A 12,159-nucleotide genomic window follows, 5' to 3' on the forward strand; every position below is an offset into this window, starting at 1 on the left:
GGCTGCAGCTGGCAGTGCGGCGGGCGCGGGCGCCTGAGCAGCGGCCGGCGGGGCCGGCTATTAATAACGCGCCCGCTGAGCCCGGGGTCGCGCAGCCATGGCCAGCCCGGAGCTCCGGCGCGGCGGGGACGGCGCCGCCCAGGCCGCGAGGTAGGACGTCCAGGCTTGTATCGCCTCCCCTTTGGGGAGGGGGTGTTGGACGTATTCCCTTCCCCCACCCGCAGCCCCTTCACCAGGCTGGGGGTAGTGGTCCAGCCGGGGTGGGGCACGGGGCGGAGCCGCTCATCCAAGGGAGATGGGGAGCTCTGACTCGGGGTCACGGGACCTTCCTTGATCAGTAGCTTTTTATAATCCCCCTCCCCCTCCCAAGGGCGCGTGAGAATTAACCCTTTCGGGCTATAATCTGCTCAAAATCAACCTGCCCATGTATCCAAAGACAATACTCGTTTTCTGTCATTCCTCAACTCCAAATGTCAACTGGGAATGTCAACTGGGGCAACCAGTTGTGGATTCGCTGGGTGAAGCCACTTGGTGCAAGGTTGGGCATTTGCCAATTTGAAGTTAAAAAGTCTGGTCGGCAGCTTGTTCTCTCCTGTCTAATTGGGATGGGGGTGGGGAGGGTCTATTTGCCCTGGAGCAGCAGGAGGGTTCTGGCTGGGCAGGGACTAGAAGGGACAGCTGCTACTCTGTCCACATTGTTAGCTTACCACTGGTTAGGGGAAGGGACCTGTGGCCAAGGGGTTTGGGAATGAGTGGGGAGTATTTTTGCTCCACCTCAGGCTGTAGCCCTGGGATTTTCCAGTGTACCAAGAAGGTGGAGGTACAAATACATACTCTTGACATCCCTCCACAGTCACATTCCTCATGTGGATCACGTTCAATCGCCTGTACTGCTGTGTACACATAGAGGTGTACACAGAGTCAAATAGATGTATTCTTGCCTGCACAGTGTCACACACACACTCCCAGCCAAATTCCTGAGGAACAGACAGTGTTAGGGAGCTGCTGGAGTCGTCTGGGAACAGGGATAGAGTGGCAGAAGCAGACTGCCTGGGCTCAAGAAAGCCTGAGGTCAGGGGTCCTGGCCAAACTCATCCCTCTCCCCTTAGTCTCCCATAATGTGCTTCTTGCCCTGCTTAGTAGAGGCAGCTGTGTGAGCACAGCATCTGGTACCCTGGGTGGAGTGACAGCATGGCCAGAGAGTCAGGAAGCCTGGGTTCTACTCCAGCTTTACCACTTGACCTTGGGTAAGTTTCCTCTTTGAAGATCAGTCATTTCTTCTTGCCTTCCTTTTAAGGACCCCACTCCTGGGAAGGAGAATATAACTGTTTTTAGGAAATTCACTATCAGTGAGACAGACACATGCACTTCTGTAATGCAAAGAACTGCGCGCAAGATGAGCTGCATTCAGTGTTGTGAGGACCTAGGTGGATCTTGTTTGGGAAATAACTTCCCAGAGGAGATAAGAGTTTGAGCAAGTCTTGAAAGATGAATAGAAATTTCAGTAAATAGAAAGCTTTCCTTTCTTTTCTTTTCTTTTTTTCCTTTTTGGTGCTGGGAATTCAACCCAGAGCGTCAGTGCATGCTAGGCAAGCACTCTATCCCTGAGCCACACCCCAGCCCTAAGATAGTTGTTTTTGACCACTATGTTCCAAGCCCTATTATATGTGCCATACCACATTTATTTCTTCCAGACATCACACCTATGCTAGGCAGAGAGTGGTAAGTACTGTGGCCTTCTTTAGGCCTGTCTGCCACTTGTATGAATTGTGGAACTTCCAGTGAGTTCCTCTTTTTCTTTGTGCTTCAGCTTCTTCATCTATACAATGGGGATAATAGAGGAATATTCTATAAGAAAGTATTCATGGGGCTAAGGTTGTGGCTCAGAGGTAGAGCGCTCTCCTAGTATGCATGAGGCACTGGGTTCAATCCTCAGCACCACATAAAAATAAAATAAAGATATTGTGTCCAGGACTGGGATTGTGGCTCAGTGGTAAAGCACTTGCCTACCATGCATGAGGCACTGAGTTCAATCCTCAGCACCACATAAATGTAAAATAGAGATATTATGTCCACCTAAAAACTAAAAAAATAAATGTTTTTTTTTTTTTTAAAAAAGATATTATGTCCACCTACAACTAAAAATATGTTTTTTTGTTTGTTTGTTTGTTTTTAAAGAAAGTACTCATGTAAAATGCTTAGAATTGTACCTTGAATGTGGTTAAATCATTCCAAGATGGAGGCCTCAGCAGGAGCATGATGGGAGGGCCATTGGCTGGGAAAGCAGGTCTCTGTTGAGTAGCAGAGTGGGCCTGGCTGACTGAGCAGGTGTGTCTTACTGGCGCCAGGAGCTTGACCTTTCTGTGTAGTACAGGGCTGTTCTCTAGGCAGGTGGTGTTTGAGAAGCTGCATTTCTCAGCCATTGGATCCTTCAGTCATTGTGGGCTCAGAGTGGGAAGTGTGAAAAGTTAACACATGTTCTGGGTTGTCAGGCATGGGGTGGGTTGCAGGAGTAATGTGAGCTGAGGCTAAAAAAGGTAGGTTGGAGCCACATGAAATTGTGAAGTGGAGCAACATTAGGGTGTAGCAAGTGAACTGTGGCCCTGTAGAGAATACATTAGGTGAGGACAGGGAAGAAGCCATTAGAAGGTTGGTATAGCTGAGTGTGGTGGCACATGCCTGTAATCTCAGCAAGTAGGGCAGCTGAGGCAGGAGGATTGCAAATTCACAGCCAGCCTATCAATTTAGCAAGACCCTGTCTAAAAATAAAAAGGGTTGGGGATGTAACTCAGTGGTGAAACACCCTGGGTTCAATCCCTAGTACCAGAGGTGGGGACAGGGAGAATATGATGGAGCTGCCCTATATTCTAAGGAAATCTTGGCTGCCTCAATAGGATTTTAGTGTCTATGGACTTTTTTTTTTTTTTTTTTTTGTATAGGGGATCGAATCCAGGTACGCTCAACCACTAAACCGCATCCCCAACCCTTTTAAAAATATTTTATTTAGAGACAGGGGTCTTTCTTAGTTGTTTAGGGCCTAAGTTGCTGAGGCTAGCTTGGAACTCCCAATCCTCCTACCTCAGCCTCCCAAACCACTGGGATTACAGGTGAGTGCCACCACATCCGGCCACACCTACTGCTTTTAATACTCATCCTCAAGGGATAGTAACAATATGGAGCCTGGTCAGAGGAAGTGATTCAAATAAGGAGGGCAGAGGAAACTTTGGCATGTATGCAGTAATTGAAAGGTAAATTAGTTATCTTTTTATTTTTTGGTGTTAGGGATTGAACCTATGGGGCTTTGCGCATGCCAAGTACATGCTTGACCACTGGGCTATCTCCCTAGCCTCTGAGTTAGTTATCTTTAAGTGTTCAAAGAACATACGTGGAAAAGCAGAATTGTCTGATTCCAAAGGGAGAATCAAGTCCAGCAGGCAAGTATTGCAAGAAAGAAGTTTCTACTTCAACATTAGAATTTTACTCTACTATGAAGCACATAGTAGAGGCTCAGGTGTAAGTTTCTTGTCTTTGAAGTTATGTAAACAGATGAGACAGTGACTTTGAGGGGGTGCTTTTAGGGAATCAAAACAATGGACTGTGTGTGCAGAGGCACCAGATCAATACAGGAAAAGGAGCCTTGATTTGAGAATCTGCTGGAGTCTATGTCTTTGGTTTCTGTGTTATTCTATCAGGAATATTGGTCTTTAGTTTTCTTTCCTTGATGCGACTTTGTCTGGTTTTAATACTTGGATTATATTGGCTTCATAATTGTTTTTAGGACTGTGCCCTCCTTTTTGAGGAAGACTGGTGTTAGTTCTTCTTTAAAAGTCTGGTAGATCTCAGGGTTGGGGCTGTGGCTCAGTGGTAAAGCACTTGCCTAGCATGTGTGAGGCACTGGGTTTCATCCTCAGCACCACATATAAATAAATAAAATAAATGTATTGTGGGGCTTGGATTGTGGCTCATTGGTAGAGTGCTTGCCTAGCACCGGCGGGACCAGGTTCGATCCTCAGCACCACATAAAAATAAAAGCATTGTGTTGAGTCCATCTACACCTAAGAAATAAATATTTTTTTAAAAAATAAATGTATTGTGTCCATCTGCAACTAAAACAATATATATATTTTTAAAAATCTAGTAGATCTCAGCTGAGAATCCATCTTGTCCTGGGCTTTTCTTTGTTGGAAGACTTTGTTTTCAAATATTTTTTTTTACTTGTATATGGATACACAGCTTTATTTGATTGATTTATTTTTACATGTGGTGCTGAGGATCAAATCCAGTGCCTCACACATGCTAGGCAGGTGCTGTACCAGCCCCAGTCCTGGAAGACTTTTTTTTTTTTTTAAAGTTACAGGTGAACCCAATATCTTTATTTTTATGTGGCGCTGAGGATCAAACCCAGTACCTCATGCATGTAGGTGAGTGCTCTACCTCTGAGCCACAACTTTTAGTTGCTGCTTCAATCTCATTTGATATTGATCTGTTTAGGTTTTCTCTATTTTCCTGATTCAATTTGAGCAGCTCATATTTGTCTAGAGATTTGTCAATGTCTTATAGATTTTCCAATTTATTGGCGTATAAATTTTCAAAATGATTTCTAATGATCTTCTGGATTACAGAAGTGTCTGTGGTGATATCTCCCTTTTCATCTCTAATTTGTTGATTTGGGTCTTCTCTCTTCTGGATAGTTTGGCTAAGGATTAATCAATCTTAGTATCAATTATAGTAGAGGCTCAAGTGTGAGTTTCCTCTCCTTTAAATTATGTAAAAGAGATGAGGTAGTGACTTTGAGGGGATGCTATGAGGGGATCAAAACAATGGACCCTATATGTGGAGGGGGTAGATCAATAGAGGGAAGGGACCAGATAAGGGAATTTATCGTTTCACAGAACTAACCCTTTGTTGCACTGATTGTATTATTTTTTTTTATTCTCAATTTCATTAATTTTGGCTCTGATCTCCATTATTTCCTGTCTTCTACTGTACATATATGAATGTTCCACAGTGAATTTCATCTTTATGTATATCTATAAAGCAGCAATTAAAAGAACAAAAAATGAATACAAGGAAGACCAGTAAAGGAAGGGGAATAGGGAGAGGGAGGAGGGGAGGGAAAGAGGAAGCACTGGGGACTCAAATGGAGCAAATTATATTTCATGCATGTATGATAATGTCAAAATGATTCCCACTACTATGTATATTATAATGCACTAATAAAAACATTAAAAAATTGACCTGTGGCTGATGGTTCTGTCAAAAACCATCCTACCATATTTGGAACCCTTTCACTTTATTAATTAATTAATTTATTTGTGGTGCTGGGGATTAAATGCAGGGCCTTGTACATGCGAGGCAAGCAGTCTACCAACTGACTATATCCCCAGCCCTCACTTTATTTTTATTTATTTATTTTAAAAATATTTTTTAGTTGTAGATAGTCACAATACCTTTATTTTATTTATTTTAATGTGGTGCTGAGGATCAAACCTAGTGTCTCACATGTTCTAGGCAAGCACTCTACCATTGAGCTATAACTACAGCTCCCCTTTCACTTTAAATAAATAATTTATTTTGCAGAGAAACAAGAGCAGAGTCCAATTCTCCTCTTCAAGAAGAGAATCCTGAATCCTGGAATGAGTCCAAGACTGTGAACCCAGAAGTTACACTATCTTCGGAGGGAACTGTGAACCTAGAAGACATTCTTTACCTTGATGACACAGGAGACTTTGAAGAGACACCGCTCTACGTAGAAGAAACAGAGAAGCCAGAGGAGACGCTTTATATTGAGGAGCCCAGGCAGCCAGAGGAGACACTGTATGTGGAAGAGCTTGCAAGTCCAGAAGAGTATGTGGAAGAGACTGTGAAGCCAGATGAGATACAGTTTGTGGAGCAGACTGCAGAGCCAGCAAAGAGTCCCAGCCCAGGGCTGATTGTTTGTGATGGAGAGATGCTGGCAAAAGAAGAGAAATGTTGCCCTGAGGAGAGCCTCAGAGCAGGGTTAAGCCCCAGCACAGAGGACAACCTAAGCATGGCAGACCTGGAACTGCTAGAGGGCCGTTTCCAGCAGTGTGTGCAAGCAGTGGCCCAGCTGGAAGAGGAGCGGGATCAGCTCATCCATGAACTTGTGCTGCTCCGTGAACCAGCTCTGCAGGAGGTACAGCAAATCCATCAGGACATCCTGGCTGCCTACAAGCTGCATGCCCAGGCAGAGCTGGAGAGGGATGGGCTCAGGGAGGAGATCCGACTGGTCAAACAGAAATTGTTCAAGGTGACCAAGGAATGTGTGGCCTACCAGTACCAGCTGGAGTGCCGCCAGCAGGATGTGGCTCAGTTTGCTGATTTCCGGGAAGTGCTAACTACTAGGGCAGCCCAGCTCTCGGAGGAACTGGTCCAACTCCGGGATGCCTATCAGAAGCAGAAGGCGCAGTTAAGGCAACAACTAGAAGCACCCCCAAACCAAAGGGATGGGCACTTTATCCAAGAAAGCCGCCGGCTGTCTGCCCAGTTTGAAAATCTCATGGCAGAGAACCGCCAGGGCCTGGAGGAAGAGTATGAACCTCAACTGCTGCGGCTCCTGGAGAGGAAAGAAGCAGGGACCAAAGCTCTGCAGAAAACCCAGGCTGAGATCCAGGAGATGAAGGAGGCTCTGAGACCCCTACAAGCAGAGGCCCGGCAGCTCCACCTGCAAAACAGGAACCTGGAGGACCAGATCACACTTGTGAAGCAAAAACGAGATGAAGAAGTGCAGCAGTACAAGGTAGGCCCACTGGTTGTGAAAGGAAGAGAGGTCTTCTACCAGGAAGGAGAGGGTGGTCAGAATCTAATGTCTTTGGGCTTGGAGGATACTATCCTGTGTAGGAAGAACAATGCATTCTCTGGGGCCATTCACTCATGTCTTGACTCCATTCTTCATTCACCTCCTTCAGTCAGGCCTGTGTTAGGAGCTGAAATTACTTGCACTCTTTTAGTTCACACAGCATTTTCACACCAACTGTCTCATTTGATCTTTACATTAATACTACAAGCATTCTCATCTTTTAGATGAGGAGACTGATGCTGTATTTGAACCAACCCAACCCAACCCCACCCCAAGTATTTCAGTGCTCCTTCCTAGGTTTCTTTTTCTAATTCTAACTGAATAGTGAGTGAGTCACACTTGGGTATGTGGAGAGCTGGAGGGAATGAGGCCAGATGGAATGAATTCATCCCTCCTCTCCACCCTTAAGTCCCATCCATCCAACCTCTACCTTAAAGCTCTTCAGTCTTTAGACTGGGATAAAATCTATAAATCTCTATTCCTTTTTTTCCTTTTTTGTGCATGTCACCGTCTCCCTCGTATTCAAGTTATTTCTGATTAAGTGTGAGCCAGTTCTAATCCCTTTTTAGAACAGTGGAATATAAATACTAAGTGAATAAACAATTACGTCTGCCTTTCCCATAGACTGTGGGCTTTGGGAAGGTAGCGGTGGTGTTTAACTTACCTCTATATTGTGTGCTACTCAGGGCTCAGGACACATCAGGTAAGTGTTGAGTTAGGTGTTGCTGAGCACTATGAGACTTTGTTGTGGGACTTTGTATTTATTTTGAAGAGGCAAGGTCTTGCTGAATTTCTCAGGCTGGCTTCTAATTTGGCATTCACCTGCCTCATCTTCCCAAATAGCTAGGATTATAGGGATCTGCAACTGTGCCCAGCTGTGTGGGGCTTTTTCAATTTTTCTTTTGGTACTGGGGATTGAACCCATGCAGGGATGCTTTACTCCTGAGCTACATTCCCAGTTCTCCCCTCCCCTGCTTTTTTCCCCCCAAAGACATAAACAAGAAACTTTTTATTTAAAAAAAAAATTGTACTGGGAATTGAATCCAGGGGTAGGGATGCTTTATCACTGAGTTATAGTTGGTCAGTTGTAGTTGTTTTGTTCAGTCTATAGACTGGGATGAAATCTATAAATCTCTATTCCTTGTTTTCCTTTTCTGTGCGTGTCACCATCTCCCTTGTATTCAAGTTATTTCTGATTAAATATGAGCCATTCTAATCCAGTTCTAATTTGAGACAGGGTCTCGCTAAGTTGCTTAGGGCCTTACTAAATTGCTGAGGCTGGCCTCAAACTTGTTATCCTCCTGCCTCCTCCTCCTGAGTTGCTACAATTATAGGCATGCATTACCACATTACAACTTAGAGGTTTATTTAGGAAAGCAGAGGGTACTTCTAGGGTAAATATGGGCTGTGAGGTGGTTTGGGGTAAAGCAAGGAATATACATTCAAGGGAAAATGTGGGCCAATTCCAGAGGGAGAAACAGCCCCAAGTCTTTTTTGTTAATTTTGAGATAGGGTCTTGCTAAATTGCTGCAGATAGCATTGAACTTGTGATTCCTCTGTCACAACCTCCCAAGTCACTGTTAGGATTATAGACATGTGACACTGTGGTTGGCTGTATGGGGTCTTTCAGAGCAGTATTTTTTTTTTCATATTTAACAACATTTTATTATATAGTTTACAGAAAATTACATCAAATTTTATTTCACCAGTAATCTCAATTTTCCAGTCAGAGCAGTATTTTTGTCTCTTGAAATATGCACTTCTTTGAATAAACTTTATGCCAGGTATGGAGGCATACACCTACAAACCCAGTGATTCTGGAGGCTGAGGCAAGAGAACCACATGTTCCAGGCCAGCCTGAGCCATTTAGGGAGACCCTGTCTCAAAATAAAGTTTTGTTTTTTTGTTTTTTTTTTAAGGTACTGGGGATTGAACTCAGGACTGCTGTACCACTGAGCCACATACCCAGCCCCTATTTTGTATTTTATTTAGAGACAGGGTCTCACTGTGTTGCTTTGTGCCTCACTTTTGCTGAGGCTGGTTTTGAATTTGTGACCCTCCTGCCTCAGCCTCCCAAGTTGCTGGGATTACAGGTGTGTGCCATTGCAACTGGCTCAAAATAAATGAAAAGAACTATGATACATTTCAGTGGCAGAACACTTTGCCTATGTGTGAGGTCCGGGGTTCAACCCCCAGACTGCCAAACCAAAGCCAAACACTTTATGCCTTCCTGGAGATTTTGGTGTATCCTTAAGGGAACATGTCCTCTATTGAAAATGGCTGCACTCACTTGATTAAATATTTTGTCCAGGTTTCTGTGTCTGTATTATGAAAACAATGGGGTTTGGTCATGCATTGGGTATATTCCTTTCTTTGTGGGGAGTAGGGTACTAGGGATTGAACCCGAGTGATTACCATTGAGCTACATCCCCAGCCCTTCTTATTTTTGAGACAGAGTTTTACTAAATTGCTGAGGCTCACCTCAAACTTGCAATCCTCCTGCCTCAGTCTCCCCCAGTCGCTGGGATTATAGGTGTGCGTCACTGTACCCAGATGGATGTTTTAAAATTATTCATCAAACACTCACTCACTCACCCAGTACCCACATTGATTTTTTTTTTTTTTAGGGAAGCGGGTGGGAAGGGGGTGAGGAGAGAGAGAAAGAGGGGGAGAGAGGGGGAGAGAGGGAGAGAGGGAGGGAGGAGGACAGAGGGGGAGAGAGAGAAGTTGATTTTTTTTATTGGTTCACAATGCTAGTGAAAGGGCAATTATTTATTCAGCCTAAGTACTGTCCTTAACAACTAAAACTCAAGTAGATATTATGTTAATAATTGTAACTCAGGGTAAAAAGTAATGGATATAAGAGATGTGCAAGTAAGAGGACTATGGGATATTTTTAGCTACAGAGTTAAATTAGAGAACTCATCATGGAAAAAGGTGGAATTTGAGCTATGAATTGTAGGAAGAATTTAGACCTGTGTTGTCCAGTGGAAATATAATGCAAATCACATATATATTTTAAATTTCTAGTAACTATATTAAAAAAGAAAAATAGGTGAAAGAAGTTTAAAAATGTGTGTGTGTGTGTGTGTGTGTGTGTGTGTATATATATATATATATATATATATATAAATACATACACTTTTTGGAGGTAAAAGGTAGGGGGCTACTGGGGGGTTGAACTTAGGGACACTTTACCCCAGTCCTTTTTTTTTTTTTTTTTTTTGGTATTTTATTAGAGACAGGGTCTCACTGAGTTGCTTAGTGCCTTGCTTTTGCCGAGGCTGGCTTTGAACTTGTGATCCTCCTGCCTCGGCCTCCTGAGCTGCTAAGATTACAGGGGTGCGCCACCCAGTCCTTTTTTGAGACATAGTCTCGAGAAGTTGTCCAGGCTTGCCTTGATCTTGTGATCTTCCTAACTCAGTCTTTTGAGTTGCTGGGATTACAGGCATAAACCACTGAGCCTAGAAGTTTTTTTTTTTTTTTTTTTAAATATTTATTTATTTTTTTAGTTTTCAGTGGACACAACATCTTTGTTTGTATGTGGTGCTGAGGATCGAACCCGGGCCGCACGCATGCCAGGCGAGCGCGCTACCGCTTGAGCCACATCCCCAGCCCATGCCTAGAAGTTTTAACATTTTATCTAACCCTAAATATCCAAAATATAATTAGTATCTTGGCTGCAGGTAAAAGGTGAAAAGCCGTTGTTAAGGTGAATTGTGAAGGTAGGTTGGGTTGGAGTACCTTGAAGTTTATTTAAAAAAATTTTATGGTACTGGGGATTGAACCCAGGGGTGCTCTACCACCAAATTATATCCCCAGTTCTCTTTTTTTTTTAGTTGTAAATGGATCATTTATTTATTTATTTATATGCGGTGCTGAGGATTGAACCCAGGGCCTCACATATGCCAGGCAAGTGCTCTACCGCTGAATCACAACTCCAGCTCCCCGTCCTCTTTTTTTGATACAGGCCTCAAACTTGCCATCCTCCTGCCTCAGCCTCCCAAACTGCTGGTACAGGACTCTGAAACCCAAACTAATCATCTGGATTTTATTCAGTAGCCAGTTGCATAATTAAAGACTTTTATTTATTTTTTAATTAAAGGCTTTTAATTAGGAGTAACATATATCATTCTCTACTATTAGAAAGTACTGGTGGCAGTGTGAAAATGGGCCAGACCAAGGGCAAAGGAGGCTACTAAGAAGTTATTGTAGGGCTGGGGATCTAGCTTAGTTGGTAGAGTGCTTGCCTTGCATGCAGAAGGCCCTGGGTTCAATCCTCAGCAACACACACAATAATAATAAAGTCTTAAAAAAAAAAAAAAAGCTAGCTGTAATCCCAGTGGTGAGGCACTAAGTAACTCAGTGAAACCCTGTCTCTAAATAAAATACAAAGTAGGGGTGAGGATGGGGCTCAGTGGTCGAGTATCTCCCTGAGTTCAATTCCCAGTACCAAAAAAAGGAAGCTATTCTAGGTGAGATTATAACCAATGGTGCAATGGTGGTGGGACTAAAAGGGGGTTTCCAGAACAACTATAGCTAGGCACCTGTAATCCCACCAATCCCAGTGACTTGGTGGCTGAAGCAGGAAGATCACAAGTTTTAGGCCAACCTGGGCAATTTAGTGAGACCCTGTCACAAAATAAAAAGGACTGGGGGTGTGGCTCAGTGTAGAGCACCCTTGAATTCAATCCTCAGTACCAATAAATAACAATTGCCAAATAAACTTGGTGATTTGATGAGACGTCAAAGAGGAGGCTAGAGTTTCAAGCAAGGATAACTAAGATGGTGATGCCATAAAATGGGAATTTTCTGCTTTAGTTTTTTGACATAGCACCAGTTATTTTCCCCAGTGATTTCCAACACTTTACTGGGTTTGGTTCATATCTCATGATCTGTTCAGCTTTCTAAGGAGAGTTAAATGACACATACCCTTGATGTGAGTTTCTGCTATCACTTATACATAAGTTAAACAGGAATCAGGGTTTGAAGGACCTAATTCTTCTTTTTGAAATGGCTTTCTAAAATGTATTTGTCAAAGTTTTTCCTATTTTCATCTGATTACTTTTCAACGGTGCCCCTTTAATTCTTAGACTGTGCTCTTAGAATTTGCAGTTCATGAGGGATACCAGATAAAAGTAATACATTTCATAAAACCTAAGCATTAATTTCAAGATGTTAAAATGTGAGTCTTGGAAGGACTTTCCTGAAATCCCAAAGTTTTGGAAGGCTGAGGCAGGAGAATGGCAAATTCAAGTCCAACCTGGGAAACTTAATAAGATCATCTCAAAATGAAAAAAAAAAAAAAAGAGCAGGGAATGTTGCTCAGTGGTAAAAGT

At 43.2% G+C, this 12,159-nt stretch overlaps 1 protein-coding gene across 2 annotated transcripts in view; it reads left to right on the forward strand.

Annotated features, from left to right (window-relative positions):
• The window catches only part of Sync (syncoilin, intermediate filament protein), a 20,533-nt gene continuing 8,374 nt past the window's right edge, over positions 1-12,159 (forward strand). The window contains exons 1-2 of one of the 2 annotated variants that reach the window (XM_046468962.2): positions 1-150; positions 5,581-6,760. In XM_046468962.2, coding sequence (XP_046324918.1) covers positions 98-150; positions 5,581-6,760 — 1,233 coding nt within the window. In that variant the 5' untranslated portion in view covers positions 1-97. The remainder of the gene's footprint in view (positions 151-5,580; positions 6,761-12,159) is intronic. The other variant, XM_046468961.2, reaches the window with a different exon arrangement.

The sequence above is a fragment of the Marmota monax genome, unplaced genomic scaffold (genome assembly GCF_021218885.2).
Source record: "Marmota monax isolate L192 unplaced genomic scaffold, Marmota_monax_Labrador192_F-V1.1 WCK01_AAM20220418_F8-fsc00008, whole genome shotgun sequence".
Taxonomy (NCBI): Eukaryota; Metazoa; Chordata; class Mammalia; order Rodentia; family Sciuridae; genus Marmota; species Marmota monax.